This window comes from Abramis brama, assembly GCF_963993115.1.
Source record: "Abramis brama genome assembly, chromosome: 4".
NCBI classification, from domain to species: Eukaryota; Metazoa; Chordata; class Actinopteri; order Cypriniformes; family Leuciscidae; genus Abramis; species Abramis brama.
Window position 1 is genome coordinate 51,535,710 of NC_139966.1, and position 20,171 is coordinate 51,555,880.

Below are 20,171 nucleotides of genomic sequence, written 5' to 3' on the forward strand. Positions count from 1 at the left end.
ACACCATTTTACTTTATGCAATATGGGTAAAATGGCCATAAATTTATATTCCCATTCAATGCAATGTATCTATACACTGTATCTAATTTGCACATTAATGTGTTCTTGGAGCAACATTTAATGAAAAAAGAAGTGTAATAATTGGATAATAATATAATAATAATAATTTCAGGAATATTGATGTATAATTTATTTCCATATTCTCTTGTTGTGTCTCCCAAAATGCCTGATAAACATGATTTAAGTACTGATGTCTTTACAGTGAACATGTATGAAATCAATGCCCTGTTAACAGAAAGTAATTTTTTTATTTGAAACCCCATAACATTTTCCTGAGATGTTGGTTTATGAAATACAATTTGAAAGGTAGTCCGATTTAAATTATAATTACAATATATTATCATATTTCCTACATTTGATCACTAAATTAATGACAGACATTTTTAAAGACCAAGGAGAAGTTGTTTTCATGGTGAAACCTCCAAACATTTGGTATCTCTGAAAAGCCCTGAATGTGCTCTTTACAGGACACCCAGGATGTGACATGACATGTATGATGTCAGAGAAATACACTAAAATATAATGTGACAAAAGTCTATTTCTGGGTCCCAGGAGGATATGATGCTTTGTTAACGCATAAAAAGTTGAACACTCACACGATGCTCTTTTATTATTTACAGTGACCCTCAGTAAGACATGTTGGAAGGGCACCAGAGACAATGCATAATAAATAATTCAGTAATATTACACCATTACACAATCTCATTTATTCACTGTCATTATATAAACAAAACAAGTTAACCAACAGGAAACTACAGTGCAGTTAAGTGGACCTTCATGCCATCCATCCATCCATCCATCCATCCATCCATCCATCCATCCATCCATCCATCCATCCATCCATCCATCCATCCATCCATCCATCCATCCATCCATCCATCCATCATCCATCCATCCATCCATCCATCCATCCATCCATCTCTCTCTCTCTCTCTCTCTCTCTCTCTCTCTCTCTCTCTGTGTGTGTGTGTGTGTGTGTGTGTGTGTGTGTGTGTGTGTGTGTGTGTGTGTGTGTGTGTGAAACAGACCCTTCGTTCTTTATTTTCTTTTGTAAGAATCTTTTAAGACTACAACTTTCACACTATCACAAAGATGAAACCTATAAAGGAAAATCACACATTTTCATTTCAAAATTGTTGCAGGAAAAATATTTCGTTGTTAATTTAAAATCAAGTTGAATATTGTATATCACATTTCAGCTCATAAATGTTCTTACAATGTTTTTCTATGTAAATAAACAAATGAATAAATCCATATTTGATTTGAACAAGCCCCATAATGAACAGCAGATGGCGCTGTTGATACAGCCACCAATCTGATATCGTCTCAATGCATCAGCTGTAATTCGAATACGTGTGTTTAACCTACATAGTAAAACCTTTAATTCAACAGACGAGTATTATGTAGATATAAGGTGACACGTGACAAACGTGCACTTTAGACAGACTCACACTCGAGCAAAAAATAAATTAAAAAAACGGAAGTCACCACCGGGCTTCTGTAGATACTTCCGCTCTGAATGAAGAGAGGAAGAAAAAAAAAAGCGTATTTTCCTCCATCCTGGTATTTGCCTTCATCCTGGTCACTGCGAAGTCCCCGTACCCAAAACAGGAAGTAAGTACCAAAATCATAGCTAAATTTCACTTTCGCTCGCCCCTGTGCGCTGGAACTGTATTCTTTTATTCTTTACGTTAAAAAACAAAGCACCCGCTTCGAATAAATGTCGTCGCTACTTCAAGGCGTCACGATACACATAAAAATGGCGTCTCATTATTCTTCATTCTATTATATTAAATGAGAAGATAGGAAATTAACAATAAGGCAATACTCAGAATAGTGTATAATATTATTTTATGCTGATATTATTTAGTTTGTCCACAATTTTTTTAATTTTATTTTTTACCATGGTCTCGAGTCGTGCATTTGTGTGTTTCATTCAAGTTTGTAGTGCACTGGCTTAAATGTCTTGTGGATCTATGGTGAAAATATATACAGCAGCAAACTGTCTGAATTAAAATGGCAAAATTTCACATTAGTTTAATCAATGAATATACAATACAATACAAATAAAGTGTTTATGCTTACCTTTAGCATATTATAAAGTGAGACTTGTGTGTGTGTCAATTAATGAACCTGTAGGCTGAGCATGAACACAGGGGATGTCCCGGCAACTGTGACCCTTGAATCCGTCAATTCTGTCACATTTACTCAGGACACTGATGGAAACATAATTCTGCACTGCCCCCAAAATGGTAAAACTCACCCGCGACCTCATTCTATTGTGCTTTACAAGACATTTTGTCTTTGTATTGTAAGTATTTGTTTCTATAATATTTTTGCATGTTTTGGACATGTAGATGTGGAGGACCTGGGTTCAGACGGGACGACTGAACCTGTTCACAAACGACTGCGACTGTCCCATGAAGACGGAGAAGACCCTCAGGACTCTACCTCAACCGAGTACTCTGTTGTCACTCTGCCAAGTGAGTAGAAACACACATGGACATGTGTGTACACAGTTTATGCCAAATGATGTTTTTAAATAATTTTCCTGAAAATGTTCCTCGGTCAGTTAAACAGATAGTCACTCACCAAATGTCTTTAGTTAAGCTGATGTTGATTAAAATTTTAATGTAATATTTATAAATGCATGTCTATGTGGTGATGCAGCCTGAATCATAATCACACCGTGTTCGTTCGTATACAGCGTTCGTTCTGTATTGGATAAAGCGATATATAAATAAAGGTGACTTGACTATATCACGTCTAAATAACAAATAATTACATTTATTTACTGATATTTTAATATTTAACTGAAAATGAAACACAAAACACAAAAAAATCAATTAGAGAAATTGCACCCATCACTTGCACTAAACTGTTAAGATGGATATTTAATGAACTGGTTTGTGCTGATTTCAGTTACAGAAGGTGATGAAAGCTTCGAGGTGACAATGACTGCGACAGAGATGAGAGATGGGGAGCTGGAATCAGATGATCCTTCTGAAACACCGGTAGAAACCCAAGTTCATATGTTTATGAGGATCACTTTTCAGTGCTAGCTTTGCATGATTTAATATATATTATTTATTTATTTATTTTCAATAATCAAGACAGATGTAAAACTTTTGTTTGTCAACAGGATAAGGATTCTCCTGGGCAAAAGAAAGGTGAAGATGTATCAGCTGTCAGTCAAGCCTGGTTCACCACGAAAGAGGATAAAGACACACTGGTTAACAAGGGTAAGTTTGGCATATTCTGCATATATACAGAACTCAGGACCTGATATCAATATGCACAGTCATAGTATTTGTCATATATCCTCAGGTCACAAATGGAAGCAGGGTATGTGGTCAAAAGAGGAGATTGATCTCCTGATGAGCAACATAGAGCATTATCTAAAGGTGAGTATGATTTATGAATGCATCACATTTGCTGGTGGTGCCATCTTTGATTTGCTTCATCCGTCTTTGCTTCCGAACTCAGAACCGAGAGATCCAGGACCCTGCGGAGATCATCTTTGAGATGTCTAAAGAGGAGCGGAAGGATTTTTACCGCAGTATAGCGTGCGGTTTGAACAGACCGCTGTTTGCTGTATACAGACGCGTACTACGAATGTACGATAACCGAAACCACGTAGGCAAGTAAGGACATAGTTGATTTTATTTCTCTGTTAAAACAGATTTACAAACCATATATATATATATACAGCAAAAATGTCTGTTGTAATATTTCATATGTGCTTTTCCTGTCATTTAGATACACTGATGAGGAGATTAATAAATTGAAAGAGTAAGTTGAACTATGAATCTTGAGTGCCATTAGTGTAATCTGAATTTGTGAGTCTACATTGTCAGATTTCGTGTGTGTTTCGTGTGTTATTAGGCTAAGGGAGAAACATGGAAATGACTGGGCTACCATCGGGGCGGCACTTGGCCGGAGTGCATCGTCTGTGAAGGACCGCTGCCGACTCATGAAGGACACATGCAACACCGGTCAGTTCCCCCACATTTTCATTTGAGTGTTTTCTATTATATTAGTTTCATTTATACTAGGAGAAACATATCCATTTGAAAGTATGTGAAAGATACATTTCTATATAAAGATACATGTTTTATATAAATGTATATGTATGTATATATAATATATAGAACATATAAATGTATAGTAATATTTTTTTTATATAATATATATAATGGATTAAAGAATTTTAAATATGTTTCTGTTACATATAATTTTTAATGTATTAGTTAATTATTACAAATAAATATCATTATATAGTATAGTTCTAGTAATTATTAATGAATAAATAAATAAATAATAGTGTTTTATTTCATTGTTATATATATATATATGTATGTTTATTAAAAAAATTGTTGTAATAGTTTTGTATTAATTAAAAAATTATTAGTATATAATTATTATAAATTATAACATTAATTATACATTTTATATATAAAACCTATTATTCATTTACATATTTTATATATATATATATACACACACAACTATAAACAATTTTTGCTTTTAAAAAAAGGTGTGGGTGACACTAATGTCTTCTTAAACTCCCATGCGTTAGGAAAGTGGACAGAGGAGGAAGAGAGAAGGCTGGCAGAGGTGGTCCACGAGTTGACTGGCACGGAGGCGGGTGATGTTGTAACTCAGGGAGTCTCTTGGGCGTCCGTGGCTGAACTTGTCGGCACTCGTTCAGAGAAGCAGTGCCGCTCCAAATGGCTCAACTACCTTAACTGGAAACAGAGCGGTGGGACAGAGTGGACCAAAGATGACGATATCAACCTTGTACGCAGGTCGGTCACAGCAAAAGGGCCAGCATGGACGGTACTGTAAATCTGTTCACAAACTAAATATGAATCATTAATCGTAACTCTGTATGTGCAGGATAGCCGAGCTGGATGTGGAGGATGAAAATGACATTAACTGGGACATCCTGTCTGGTGGGTGGAGCAGCGTTCGCTCGCCTCAGTGGCTCCGGAGCAAATGGTGGACCATCAAAAGACAAGTGGCCAATCACAAGGAACTTCCCTTTCCCGGTGAGTCTTCAAAGTTCAGCATGTGTGCTATAATGTGTGTGCTATAACTCTGAAGCAATGTTCTCTGTGTGTGTAGTCTTGTTGAAAGGGCTGCAGGATGTGGTGGAGGCACCGCCGTCTACGATGAACAAAGTCGTGGTGGTTGGTTCCCGGTCGGCTAATGCGTCGCCCAGCCCCGTCACTGCACTGCAGATCCCGGTCCAGATTCCAGTGCAGATCACACATGTCTGTGAGTAAAACAATCATGTGACTGTGCTTTCAGTGAACTGCTTGTGATGTTTCTTGCAGGTTGAGGGGACATTGAGGGTTATGTGAGTTTAATAGATTCGATGTGAACAGTTACAATGCTCATTTCCTCTTTACACAGCTTCTTCAGACGGTGTCAGTGGCACTTCAGACAGTGAAACCATCACATTGAACTCCGGAGCCTTACAGACCTTTGAATTACTGCCTGTGAGGATCTCAGATTTAATTTTGATCATTTTTGTTTTTAAAACTATGATGATTATTAAATAATTTCAAGCTGAATTTATTAATAATTAGTGTCATTTCCTCCCTAGTCATTTCACCTGCAGCCCACTGGCACCCCTGGAACTTATTTCCTCCAAACAGGAACCAATCAGAGCCTCCCACTCACACTCTCAGCCAATCCCACGGTCACACTCACAGCTGCAGCTTCGCCGTCTTCACCAGACCAGATTATTTTACACAGCCTCACGGTAAAACTTCTGTGTTATTATAGCTAACTAAAACTATTAAAAACAATTGAAATAAAAAATCATTATTTTCTCTTTCCTCATCAGACTGACACTGAGAATGTGACCGTTCAGATGTCCCACCCTGGCATTATCATCCAGACGGTGACCTCAGAGGACCTCTCGGACCCTCTCGGCCAATCAGAGCTGGAGGGAGAGCAGGAGCTTGTGAAGGAAGAGCCTTCGGAAAACCAAAACAACTCTGGGGAAGAGGAGCAGAGTGATGAGAGATCAAATGATATACAAGGAGAAAAGGTATCATCTTTTTTTTTAAACTCCTTCCCAAAATTCTCATGCCACCTTCCTGTTAATATAGTTCTCCTTCGTTGGTTTAGACTCTAGACTCTCCTAAAGTGGAGGAAACGGTAGAGAGTTCTGGGATGGGTGAAGGAGCCATCCTCATGGTTCCGTCTCCAAGCAGCTTTATTCCATCTAATCAAGACCTCAGCACCAATTCTGTCCTGCCCCTCGGAACGCTGACAGGTACTGCTGTTTACTAGTCGACTGACTATGTTTGAGAAGTTATTTAGAAGGCTAACGGGTAGTGAAAGCACTTTGACCATTTGTTTTTCCATGCAGATCCCATTCTGGAGAACCAGGAAGAGGGATCAAACTGAAGCATCGCTATTGGAACAACATAACTGTTGCCATGGTAACCAGGATGGGATTTCCAGCACAACAAAAAGACACAAAACACTGACTTTAGTGGATAGGGACAAATGCCGCATGCAGGATCATCCAAACATCATTGAATAGACTTGCGTGCATCAAAACACTTTTTCAGTATTTATCTATCATGCAAGTTCCTGAGCCTCATCTGTGTCTCAGTGCAGTTAAGAACATGAAATAACCTGATTAAGCAACTCTTGTTTTTTATGGTGTATTTAAAATTATGTTATGCGTTGTTTTTTTTTGTCTATGTATATCTAGATTGACTAGTTTTTGTAGCCTACTTTCCTGCTTAACAGTAATACTTGATGAAGCTACGTGAAGCTGCACTGTTGATATTAGAGAGGTTGTACATGAATGTTTGTGTCATTCCAAATGTCCACTTAAACTAGATGGCCATAATTTATCATCAAATGGTTTAAATATTTACCTTACCTGTAAATTAGTGCCTGTGTGTTTATTTATTGAATAAACAAAATGTCACCACTTGCATGTCATTCATTGCTGTTTACCCATTCAGATGATCTGTTCTTATTAATAAAATAAACTGGACTATAAGAGCTCAGAGATTAAGTAACAGGGCAGTGGATGTGAATGTTATTGGTTAAATCTCAAAATTGGCACCATAAATTCCAAAAAATTTGATTATGGGGAACATACATGATAAGTATAATTTTAAATGAATAAAAATCAAAACTCAGTTGTCTCACCTCCGAGTCCTCAGTTTTGTGGTTTAATTTATTGATGCAAATACACGTATTGGCCACAAGATGGAGCTGATGAACACGTATTTCACCTAGTCTTAGTGTACAAAATAAATAGAGACTTTTGCTTTGCGTTTGCAAATATTAAAGCAGGCGAGATGTTTCGGAATTTATTTAAAACGTAAACTCAACCAACTTTCAATCTCTCGGCACTATAACACGACTGTATGACAGAAACTGAAGTGCAGTTTTCCATCCTCTCCACTAGGCGGCGCAAGTAGAATCACGTTCACTCTGACTGTGACACCTTCGGATGCTTCACAACAACATGACGCCGCTTGATGATGACAGTCTACACAACACGTGCAGTTTTAAGTACAGATTTTGCAGATAACAGCTCAGTGAGAGATACTTAATGTCTTTAAACAGCATCCAGCTCCACAAAAGAGAGACCCGCTGCGATAGAAAGCGGGAATCGAGTGTCGCTAGTGAATCCTGCAGCACAAAGTGAAATTGTCTTGTAAAATGACTTGCACGCGCTATAAAAGTCCTTACGTTTTGTAAAAGTCATTGATACATTAGTTCTGTTGAAATGTCATAGCAGGGCTCGTCTGTCAGCTCATTTAGATTCATGTTATTATTATGGATTGTGTTGAACACTACAAAATGAACGCACATGGACTAAAAGCAAAAAAAAAAAAAAAAATTTATTGATAATGGTGTCCTTAAATCTGGTTGTTTTCCAAGGTACTTGTTATTCAACAGCTAATTATATATGAAGGCAGTCGCATCTCATATGAAGGTTAATCACAGACAGACAGTGTTTACATGCTGAACTCACTGACAGCTTTAGAAAAACAAATGTTGTTGCGTTACATTTGTAAGCTGTTAATGGATATTTATAATATAAAGTAGAATAATAAGGAATGGTGTTTTAGTCATTGCAGTTTTTGTAGTGTTACTGTAGGTAATAATCTACTGGATTGATGTTTGTTAATAGAGTCAGTTGGAGTGAGAAGTATGGCAAGCCGTTTTAGCTTAAATTGTACCCAGCGTTACTCGTAATTGCATTTTTACTAGTAAGAATTGAATTAGAGAGCTCTACAAATGAATTTTTACTAGTCATATGTCTCCATTGACTTCCATTCATTTTTAATTATGGAGCTCTCTAATTGAATTCTTACTAGTAAAAATGCAATTACACCGAGTAACGCTGGGTACAATTTAAGCTAAAACGGCTTGCCATAGAGAAGCTCTGATGTTTCTGCTGCTTAATACTTTAGTAGAGCTGAAGTGCTTAATATTTCGTATATGTCTATCAGACAGTATTAAATTATGACATCTTATATTTATGAACTATTATTTAGACTGACTTTTAAAATCTGATGTGCAATGGAGTAATGTCTGTGTTTGTTTTTGTTTCCTCTACAGAATACGGGATGTGTTTGGAGCGTCCAGTCATCAGAAGCAGAGCTCTGGGCCGTGTGGACAGACATTCACTGTAATGATGGACGGGTAAGACTTCTAATGTGTGAATGTTGTTGTTTGGCGCTAAACATGTAGGTTAGCATCATTTTCTTTTTGGAGGGTTGCCCCTTTACAAAGCAAATGATGGGAACCTAAATAGGTGGGGAAGGGACGGCGGGCCAAAATTTTTAGACAGCTAAATTTTCCAGTATCCTGCAGTACATTAACCAGAGGCTGTGAAAACATAAAGACAGTTGTTTATTATAGTGTAGCATCATGTATTAAAGTAATAAGGGGTGTAACAAAACATCGATATGGATCGATGCATCGATCAAACGTCTAACGATACGATGCATCGATACCACACATAAAATATCGATATACTGTACCTTTATTTTGACACACTCCACATCCTCACGTAACTTTTCTCCGCTGAAATAGACGCCTGACAAGATTGACTGAACCCTTGCTTTGTCACAAAAGCCGGTATTTTCCACTGTCAAGGCATCGCGAGTTCATGTTTTACAGCAGAAACGACAAGCGAATTTTAGCGAATCAGTGCGCAGTATTCAGGTCAGGTGACAAGGCTGCTTGCGTATTATGTATCATAGCAATTACTTGGCTTTGTTTAACTCTGAAACATGAAATGTGGAGTTATCTGCTTTTGCCACACACACACACACACAAAAAAACTTTCAATGTACTTTAATTTTATAAGTTACCTGTATTTTTTTTGTTATTATTACTTAATCAAAACAACCCAGCTGCAGTTTGATTGATATTCAAATGCACAATATATATAAAAAGAACATGATATATGAAAATGAACAAGAACGGAGTTATCTGTTTTTGCAAATGAACTCTTCTGTTATAGATAACTCCGTTCTTGTTCATTTTCATATATCATGTTTTTTTTTTTTTACTTGTAACAAACAACTTGTAAATATCCCAATTGGGAGAGGGTGTGCAATTTTCAAAGAGTTTAATTAAACTTTCATGTTATATATTTTTGCATGTATTAGTGTGAGTTAATAAACGTAACTGGTTGTGTACACTTGGCACATAATATCTAAATATCGATTAATCGATCAATATAGCCCTGAATCGAATCGTATCGTAGAATTTTTTGAGGTATCGGCAAATATCGTATCGCTGGCTGAGAGAATCGATATCGTATCGTGATTAACTGTCCGATTTACACCCCTATAATTTAATAGCATCATCAGAACTAAACTAGGATGAAGAGTATATTGAATTATTACAGTATTACTGAGGTTTAATATAATCTGTCATTTGACACTGCACAGCTTTAGGAATTCAAGTTTTGTAGTCAATTTACATTATTTAGACTTACATTATTAAATTATTTTAGGTATAAAAAATTGTGTTTTTTGGGGCAATAAATATGTAAATTAAAATTGTTTGTGGTATTATAAAAGTGTATGTTTCTATACAATATAGAGCGAACTCTTTGTTAATTTCTATCAGTATGGAGTAACCTCTTTGTTGATTTATGTCTTTGCCCCACAGAATAAGAGATGCGTTTGGACCGTTACACCCAGTGACGTGTATTTGACGGACATCCGCTCAGGCACAGGTCATGCTTCTAACATGTCAGTGTGTGTTGTTGGCATGTAAATGTGTTGGTTAACATCATTTTCTTTTTGAAGGGCCACGGCGGACAGGGGATGGCGGAGGATTTTTTTTTTATTACCCATTTTCATTTTTTTCCAGTCAAAAGCATAACCCCTGCTGGACATCGTGCGGGAGCTTAGGGAGGGCGACATGATCCCCCACACCTTCTCACTCGCACCACAGCATTCATTCATATCGCAGAGATCTGGCTGGACTCGAACCAGCAACCTCTGAAACCGTGAGGCAGCGCTCTTACCTGTGAGCCACAGATCTCTTGCTGAGACATGTGCTGGAACTTATATTTCACCTGAATGAGGCCTGAGATTTTACAATAAATCATGCGGAGGTGGGGATTGAACCCATACCGCCAGCGCAACCTTGTCCACAACTAACGTGTGTTTAGCCACTTGCACCACTGTGGCTTTCACACTGAGAGCTGGTGTTTTGGCCACTTTCTTTGATATAATCACAACAATTCAACATAAGCTAGAATGGGATTTGAACTTGGGTCTCCTTGATTAAACCCCAACGCTTTATCAACTGAGCCACTGAGTCTGTTGAGTTGAAGGGTGTTATGGATGGATTTTTATTGATAGCTTTGTTTTATTTGAAGGAAAAAGTCAGTTTGGGATTTGAACCAAGACTCTCATGTTTGAAGGCAAATGATCATCCTCTGCAGCACAGAAGTTCTGATGAGGCACGGCTTGTTTTTTGTTTCTGTGATTTAAGGACGTGTTTAACCACTAGCACCACCTTGGGTTTCACATAGAGTGGAGGTATTTGAGGTATTTTGTATGATTTAATAACAACAAAACATTATAAGCTTTAATGGGGTTTGGATTCCTGTTTCCTATATGGAAGCACATCTCTTTATCACTCCCACTGATGTCTGCATGTTTGTTTTTGCTTTTTAAAGACAGAGATCACTAAATTTCCTTGATGTTTACATTTTTAGCAATATGATTTTTTAGTAATTTATAAATATGATTCCCCTAATCATTTCTAGCATTATTTTGTTTTTATTTGTATGAAATAATTTCATTGTTTCGACTGTATTTGAGCAACTTTTTAATGTTTTTTATTCATAGGACAGCAGAGCAGAGATGGGAAAGTAAGGGAGTGTGATCAAGACATGTCGGGACTCTGACACCGGTGAGTCTACAGCTCTTATATGTAACACTGCTTCATGCAGCTTTGAAACTTTTACCAATCATTTGTTTGAATCAGAAGTTCAGAGCACATGTCAAACTGGCATTTGATTGCTGCAAAACAATGCTTCGCCATTTCATACTGTTTAGAAACATTTGTTTCACCACTAGGTGGCGTTAACCTGGTAAACTCATGAACCAGCAGCTAATATAGAGTTTTAACTGATCTCAGGTCACTTTTATAGTTTAGGTTCAGTTTTAATGACAAACGTGTGTAGAAAAATGGAGTGTGAAAGTTAATTGTATCTTACTGGCCTGATTAACCAAGCCCTCTTAACAACACACAAAAAACTTACAAATTAATAAAACACTTCACACTTCATATTTGATGTGATTTAATGATACCCACTTTCCCACTCACTACCTTTTTTGTGTTCTCGAACAGACAGAAAAAGACATTCTCCTACGCTCCGGGATAGAAGAGGTCATGGACAATCACCCGACACATTCTAAACTGTGAGCGGTAAGAGCGTCTTGTTTTCCCACATGCTGTTTAGGCAAATAAACCTCAGTTTAGGTGACTGTGGTTCCCAGGGGCCTCATTTATAAAACTGTGCGTAGGATCCTTACTAAAAGTGTACGTGCGCCCGAAAGCCAAAAATGGCGTACGCAAAAAACTATTCAGATTTATAAAACCGTTCGTACGCCAGAACCTGCACAGAATTCACTTATAAATCCCAGTCAGCGGAAGATTGTGCGCACATGCGTCTCCTCCCCGAAATAACCATATATGGAGCTTACAACGCCTAGTTTTACTATGCAGATCCTCATCTGCATATCATTTGCATATAATTATTCATCCACGTGATAACGTTTAACGGTACAAGACACATTACATTTATAAAAATCAAGTAGTTGCCTATCCTTGCCTTGTTTTTGAATACATAAATCAAATAGTGTAAAATACATTTCAGAGAAAGTTTTTTTCTCAATCTTTTCCACTGGCCGAATTGTATTTTTAATTGATTTCTATTTTTAATGGAAACGGATAGACCTTGTGCATTATTTGCACTAAACAATTTCTCAGACAATCTGGTATTATCATTATAAGCAATTATCTCTGTGGTTAAAACATTAAAACACAGCACGCCACAGGAAAAGTGTTCAAAAGCATCGCATCCACAACAAATATTTCTATTGATTGAATATAAAAAATGTTGTAACTTCTCAGTATGATTTCATGTTTAAGTGTTTAAATATTTGAATGGCATATTTAATCTAAATGTTTATATCAGAAGTAAAACATAGTTTAAATCATTATTTTATTTATTTAACTGTTATTTGCGTCAGTTTCACTAAACGGCCCAACGCGCTCGCTGGCGCGGACATTTAAGAAGGGATGGATATTTGCTTCGAGTGACAGGCTTGGTGAGTGAAATTATATTTGTATTATCTTTCTGTATGTTTAATTTTCTTTAGATTTTCTGTCTAAAAGTGACCAAAAAGACACTTAACTCCAGCTCACCATCGGTGTCGCCAAACTGCTCCATCTCCAAAACATTCGTACGCATGGTCAGAGTTTGCGTGCAGGTGCGCAAATTTTCCCGTCAAGTTTGTTTTTATAAATCACAACTTATGCGTCGAAAGTGGCGTACGCCTCTTTCAGGGCCTGTTTTGTGCGTACGCAACGGTTATAAATGAGGCCCCAGGACTGGAGTTGAGCTCTACAAACAGTCATCACTGTAGATCCATTCCAACAGAAGTCATCTAATAAGAAAAAAAATTAAGAGGTTATTTACCAGATGTTGCATTGATTTGAAAGTGCATGATCCCATTAATGCTGTATTTAGTCAGTAAAAACTAATTGTAGGACAAATAATTTATCATTCATGACCTGTTTGCAGATTACTTGTCTCCATGGCCAAACATTTCTGCAATAATTTGCATTGACCGATATTATACTTCACTTAACTGTGTTTAAATGCTGTCTAAAATCAGCTCTGGCTCATAGAGACACATTCTCTGCCTGCAATGGCTAAATGAATCATGTTTTGAACAAATCAGTTGAATGAATGATTCTTGAGTCACTCACTTGTTTCGATACTGAATGAATGTCACTTTATCGCCAACTACTGGCGTCTCGATGTAACCTGCAGAAAGAGTCGGTGTAAAATCTCCACAATAATCTGACAGTCTGTCTGGAACTCAGACACAAAAGTCCCAATGCTGTTGGACTGAATATCAACTTCTGAACTTACTGATGTATTACTATATTTTATCTGCTGTGTGTAAATGTATATATGTCTGTGGATTTCTACCCTTAGGAGGGCAATTTAGGTGCATTCCCAATGAAATTCATTCTCTACTACACGACGTGAAAGCGACATAGAGCTTTTACCATGTGCAGGTGTTTAAAACCCATGTCCTCCTACATCTGCTGTTTTCATATATCATTGCAGACACACTTATTGTCCACAAGGGGGAGCAGCTGACACACTATTCTGGTCTCAGCCTGTGTCTGTTTAATCAGTAAATACACTATTAGACACAACACTTTAGTCGTAATATTAGCAGTTGCATTGGTTTATAGATTTAGACAGTCATTTTGATAAGTAATGATTTGTCTTGATCTGTCCTATGTTTCAAATACCCAATCATGCTTTATTATAAAAACTGCTTAAACCTACTTGAACTGACACAACAACACGAGGGCATTGTTTAACTGTGAACAAACATGATGTATATCATTATAAATAACTATAGACAGACAAACAGCTACTTTAAACAAACAAACAAACAAAAAACTCACAAACAGAAGAACATCGAACCGTATTTTATATCTTTACACTTTGAGCACGTGCCTTTGAGTTCAACACATTTCATCTTTTTACCCCATCAGTTGAGAGCTGATCTGGTTCATTTTCTAAAACTGTTCTCTATTCTCTAAATCCATGTTGCTCTGCTGGTCGAGACCGTGACAAAATCATAGATTTTTCGGAAAATATATGAAATGGATATTTCAGCCTCACCTACAACTGGCCGCCGCCTCGATCATGTCGTTTCAAACTGAAGTGCAGTTTTCCATCCGCTCCTCTAGGCGGCGTCAGCGAGTTTCAGGTTCAGTCTGACAGCTTCTGATGCTTGACAACATGACGCTTGTTACAGTGGCCACAACACGTGCGCACCGTTTAAACTATATAAACTGCAGATGACAGTGTTTTAATGTCACTCAACGACACATATTTCAGCCCATAAACAAACAAATCCGACACACGCTGCGATAAAGTTCAGGAAGCAAAGATGTCACGCGAGCGACTCAACTGTCATGTAAGTAAACTACAGATAAAGTGTTTTTCTCTTGCATTATCTTATTATTAACACTTTGGGTCATTATTCTGTGCTCTTAAATCATTATTTAAGTTTTAAGTAGTTATGTGTTGTTGCTTTCTTCTGATATTTCATAGCAGGGCTCATGTGAGTTTATTTAGATTCATATTGTGATGATTGAATGTTGCATTTATTGTGACTATAAAATGAACGAACATGAACTAAAACGCACTAAACGTTCATTTTGTTGTGGTCTTTAACGTTAAGTCTTGTTATTTGACAGTTATGAAGGCTATAATGAAGGTCATCCTCTATGAAGGTTTATCACAGACTTTGTTTACATTCTGCTCTCTTGTTGAACTCACTGTCAGACTTTTAGAATAACGAATGAATTGTTGTTTTGCAATGGCTTTATAATCTTTGAATGAATCGTCCTCTGATATTCATATTATGAAGTAAGAATCTTGTTTTTTTCTGTCATTGCAGTCTAACCTCAGGTAAAAATCTATTACCTATAATCTATTAAATAACTACCTATGACCCGTTAACACTTAGATTTGTGATCTTATTTTTCTTTATTAATTGTTTATGGTGAATTAAACCTCATCATGACCTTAAAAGTTCCGAATAATGTAGAAATTGCAATAAACAAAAAAAACATGTTTTTTTTTTTTTTTTGGTCAGCACTCACAACTGAAGGGTGTTTGTTTCTATTTCTTATGTTCCTGTAGTTCTGTGGCCTGTAAGACAGTGACTTAATTAAAAGAACAGTAGATTAAACCAAAATATTATTATTGATTCAGCATTCATACTATGTATTATATATTTTACACTGTACAGCTTTAGGACTTTAAATTATGTAACCGATTACATTTAACTATTGTTTAGATATTAAATTGTGATGTTTTAGTTATTCAGCATGTAGTAATGTGTGTGTTTATGTTTCCTCTACAGAATACGGGATGTGTTTGGAGCGTCCAGTCATCAGAAGCAGAGCTCTGGGCCGTGTGGACAGACATTCACTGTAATGATGGACTTCTGCTGATGGACAGGTAAGACTTCTAACGTGTGAATGTTGTTGTTTGGCTCTAAACATGTAGGTTACCATCATTTTCTTTTTGGAGGGTTGCCCCTTTACAAAGCAAATGATGGGAACCTAAATAGGTGGGGAAGGGATGGCGGGCCAAAATTTTTAGTCAGCTAATTTTTTTTTTTTTTCATTGTATCAAGAAGCATAACCCCTGCTGGACATTGTGACGGGGTTCGGGGGGGGACCCGAAACATCCCCGCCCCTTCACACATACACCATTCACTCGTATCGCAGAGATCTGGCTGGACTCGAACCAGCAACCTCTGAACCCGTGAGGCAGCGCTCTTACCTGTGAGCCACAGATCTCTTGCTGAGACATGTGCTGGAACTTATATTTCACTTTTCGCCTGGATGAGGATCTCTGTGATTTAAAAGCTGAACTGGGGTTTGAACCCTCGCCTCTATCACAGCCTCATCACCAGAGTGTGTGTTTAACCACTGCAGCACTGCAGCTTTCACACTCAAGGCTGGCGTTTCGGGCACTTTGTTGGTTATAATGACATTAATTTAATGTAAACAATAGTGAGGTTTGAACCCTCACCTCTATCACAGCCTCAACACTAGAGAGTGTGTGTTTAACCACTGCACCACTGTGACTTTCACACTGAAAGCTGGCGTTTGGGCCACTTTGACAATGACAACAATTGAATGTAAGAAATAGTGGGATTTGAACTCAGGACTCCATGACGAAAATGCTACGCTTTATTTCCTGAGCAACAGTTCTGTGGAGTTCTGGAAGGGGTTTTATTAAAAGTTTGATGGGATTTGAACTCGGGACTTTCACACAGAATAAGCATCTGATCGCCCACTGATCTTTCTTCTTATGTTTAGTTTGAGCACCTGTTTGTAATCTGTATTAGAGTGGATTTGTGTTCCTGACTTTGTCCGATTTTACTTAAGAACATTTAGAGTGGATTTGTGTTCCTGACTGTGTCCGATTTTACTTAAGAACATGAATCACCTGACAATTTCTTGCACATTATCTGTGTTCATTTGTATGAAGAAAAATCCTGTGTAATTTTTATATGATTGAAAAAATGTCTTCATGACATTTATGTGAGTCACATGTACATCAAACGATTAAAAATTAGTCAGAAACTGAAATGAGTAACGAGTGACTGAAATATTACCAAATACTAAATGTACACACAATCATAAGTGCTGTTATTAAGAACTTTATACATTAATTATATGTCAAACTCAAACTTAAATAAATAAATAGCACATCTTGTTTATTCAAGTAGATCGTTTTATTTGAATAAGAAACAGTCCTTCACACCTACCTGGAAGTTTCTAGTAATCCTCAAGACTTTGATTAGCTTCAGGTGTTTTTAACGAGGTTGGAGCTAAACTCAGGAATGGACGTTTAGAAACACTGCTTCGTGAAGCTTCGAAACCTTTGCGAATCATTTGTTTTGAACCAGTATCAAACTGCCAAAGTCACGTGACTGATCTCTGTGAACCCATGAACCAGTGTCTTATATGGTTTTTACCTGATCTCGGATCAGTTTTATAAATATGTAGATATTTAATGACACATTTGCATAATAAAAAGGAAGGTTTGTAGTAAATTGTCTGAATAACCAAGCTCTCCATAAAAAAAACAAAATAAGCCCTACAATTTAATAAAATAATAACACAAAGATATTTTATATTTAATGGTATTACATTATCTGTTAATAGAAAAAATTGGAAGCCAGCATACATGAGCCGTAACATTTTAGACACAATAAACAGCCATCTGTGATTTATTTATGCTCCAGTTTGATCTGGTGTTTAATGAAAACTGAGTGAATTACTTTGTTGGCTCTTTTAAGTGTTCTTTGTCTGCCTTTATTCACAGTGCTGGAAAATCAAATCGCAACAGTGACTCTTTCGTGGTTAGATGGTAACCCTCATCCTGTGAAACTGGTGTGACTGCAGCAGCAAATGTGTCTCACAAACAAGTGGATTGATGAAGGGGTTTGTATTACAGTCCCCATGTTCAACACACAGTGGCGCTGTTTCCCGTGACCAAAGCTCTTTTTTTCCAAATAACAAACATCAACAATAAGATCAAGCAGCATCGTAAAAAAAAACATGTAAAGCAAATGTAAACTATTTATAACACAAATTAAAATACATTTCAGGGGGATAAATCCGTGTATGTTGCCAGTAATTTAGAGAATTTTAAATTTTTAGTTGTTTCAAGTTGTTTTTAAATGCCTCAAAACATGGAGGGGTCTGGTGCTTCTAAACAAACTTGAGATGACAAGTGAGAATAAAAATATAATTCAATAAATACAATATATTTTACATGTACACCCGCTTCAACGCATAAATAATAAGAGGAATACCTTTAATTAATTTATATTGAAAAATTATTTATCCGTCAACAGTGGATTCGATCGGTGTAATGTGTGTCGAATGTGCGAATGGTGAATCGACACTAAAAAGGCTCGTGCACGTGGCTGTGTGACACGTCATTTAGTAGCTCGAGCACGGAAGTGTTTGCACGGATTTTCCGTCAGAAAGACAGCGCTAATATAGTTATTCATCTAAAATGGGTAGGTCTACGTGATTTAAAACATATTCTGTTGGACATTATAGACAGCTTATGCATCTATCTTAAAGTGTAATTTACTGGCACGCCTTTTTACGTGCTTACAAAGGGACGTTTGTTCATCACGTTGGTGATGCTAGTTTGTTTGTTAGCATTGCGGATAGCTAAACTCATATTATTGAAACACTCATTATAAAACAGTTTTTTTTTCATAATTATTATAAGTGTTTTATTCGACTGTGTTAGGTATAAATCCTATATGAGATAGGCGTTTAGTATGATGGTCGTGTTGATTTAAAATGGTGTTATTGAATGTTGAAAATCTTAAATCTCCAACTTATTTTCACAAAATGATCATTTTTTTATAGGGGGGTTCTTTTCCAGCCTCTTCTCTGGTCTGTTTGGCACCAGAGAAATGAGAATCCTCATTTTGGGTCTGGATGGAGCTGGAAAAACCACCATATTGTACAGACTTCAAGTGGGAGAAGTGGTCACAACAATTCCTAGTATGTGTTAATGACAGATTTATATACACAACGTTTGACATGTCATGATGCACTGTGGACTAATTAGCAATTTTTTCTACTCAGCAATTGGTTTTAACGTGGAGACTGTTACATACAAGAACTTGAAGTTTCAAGTATGGGACCTCGGTGGACAGACGAGTATCAGGCAAGAAGTTATTTCTTTTGCTATGTATTCTATTAAGAAAGAGAAACCTAGCTGAAGATGTGATGTTCTTCCTCCCCAGGCCGTACTGGCGGTGCTACTACTCCAACACAGATGCAGTGATTTACGTGGTGGACAGCAGTGACCGCGACCGGATGGGAATCTCCAAATCTGAGCTGGTGGCCATGTTGGAGGTTGGTCAGATGTGGTTTCCATTACATCACGTAACGTTCTATTGTTATCAGTGCATTTGAACATGATATTTCTTGTCTTTCAGGAGGAGGAGCTCAAGAAAGCCATCCTGGTGGTGTTTGCAAACAAGCAGGACATGGAACAGGCCATGACCCCTACTGAAGTGGCCAACTCTCTCGGTTTACCTGCGCTCAAAGACCGGAAGTGGCAGATCTTCAAGACATCTGCTACTAAAGGCACAGGCCTGGATGAGGCAATGGAATGGTAGGTTTGATTTCCTTTTTAAACATTTAAATACATATATTTTGCATTGTTTACCAAATACCACCTTGTTCTTTCATATTTCAGGCTAGTGGAGTCACTGAAGAGCCGGCAGTAAATGCACTAAATATCTTGTATATAGGAACTTCAGAGACTTCTTATTGGGTGTCCTTTGGACCAGTGACTGCTTCTTCCTATTGTGTGAAGACCATCCTCTCTCCTGTCTAGTACAGAGAGACTGAAGTGAGGCGAGCGGTGTTGAATGGACTATGAACGAACTCTTCAAATGTTTTCCCCCCTTTTGCTTATCGTTTTTGGTGAACTGTATCCACTACGTTTGAAATCTCAAAGGTGTTTGCTTTTTAAATGTAGCCTTTTTTCCCCCGATTCGGAATAATCGTTGCAGCTGGTATATGAGTTCAGTTTTAATATTACATGGGTAGATATTTAATTAAGACTAACTGTCATTTGTATGCTTTGGATTTGTAATGGCATATTTATATTTGCACGTGTACAGGGGAGCGCACTCCTGTGTTATGGCTGTGAAATAAATATGCAGTCAACACATTACATCATGCATAACATCAAACAACAGCTGGGG

General features: G+C 37.2%; 2 protein-coding genes across 9 annotated transcripts; both read left to right on the forward strand.

Annotated features, from left to right (window-relative positions):
• Nucleotides 1–1,450: 1,450 nt before the first annotated feature.
• Nucleotides 1,451–7,021, forward strand: dmtf1 (cyclin D binding myb-like transcription factor 1). Its single transcript, XM_084110938.1, has 17 exons — nt 1,451–1,674; nt 2,200–2,312; nt 2,418–2,543; nt 2,983–3,074; nt 3,203–3,302; nt 3,388–3,464; nt 3,547–3,704; nt 3,820–3,852; nt 3,946–4,055; nt 4,640–4,868; nt 4,960–5,111; nt 5,188–5,340; nt 5,479–5,564; nt 5,672–5,830; nt 5,915–6,121; nt 6,202–6,349; nt 6,446–7,021. Exons 1-17 carry the CDS (start codon nt 1,580–1,582, stop codon nt 6,481–6,483), a joined length of 2,076 nt encoding a protein of 691 aa, XP_083967064.1. The 5' UTR covers nt 1,451–1,579; the 3' UTR covers nt 6,484–7,021.
• A 503-nt stretch (nt 7,022–7,524) lies between these two features.
• On the forward strand, nt 7,525–20,164 carry arl1 (ADP-ribosylation factor-like 1). 8 transcript variants are annotated; one of them, XM_084112649.1, is made up of 13 exons: nt 7,555–7,640; nt 8,671–8,754; nt 10,237–10,599; nt 11,071–11,126; nt 11,430–11,493; nt 11,935–12,012; nt 15,771–15,868; nt 17,750–17,868; nt 18,817–18,954; nt 19,039–19,120; nt 19,200–19,311; nt 19,395–19,573; nt 19,658–20,164. In XM_084112649.1, exons 9-13 carry the CDS (start codon nt 18,864–18,866, stop codon nt 19,686–19,688), a joined length of 495 nt encoding a protein of 164 aa, XP_083968775.1. In that variant the 5' UTR covers nt 7,555–7,640; nt 8,671–8,754; nt 10,237–10,599; nt 11,071–11,126; nt 11,430–11,493; nt 11,935–12,012; nt 15,771–15,868; nt 17,750–17,868; nt 18,817–18,863; the 3' UTR covers nt 19,689–20,164. The 8 variants fall into 8 exon arrangements, with proteins under 8 accessions (XP_083968772.1, XP_083968774.1, XP_083968775.1 ...); XM_084112646.1 differs by having other exon boundaries at nt 7,525–7,614; nt 10,237–11,126; XM_084112648.1 differs by having other exon boundaries at nt 7,540–7,614; nt 10,237–11,117.
• Nucleotides 20,165–20,171: the final 7 nt, after the last annotated feature.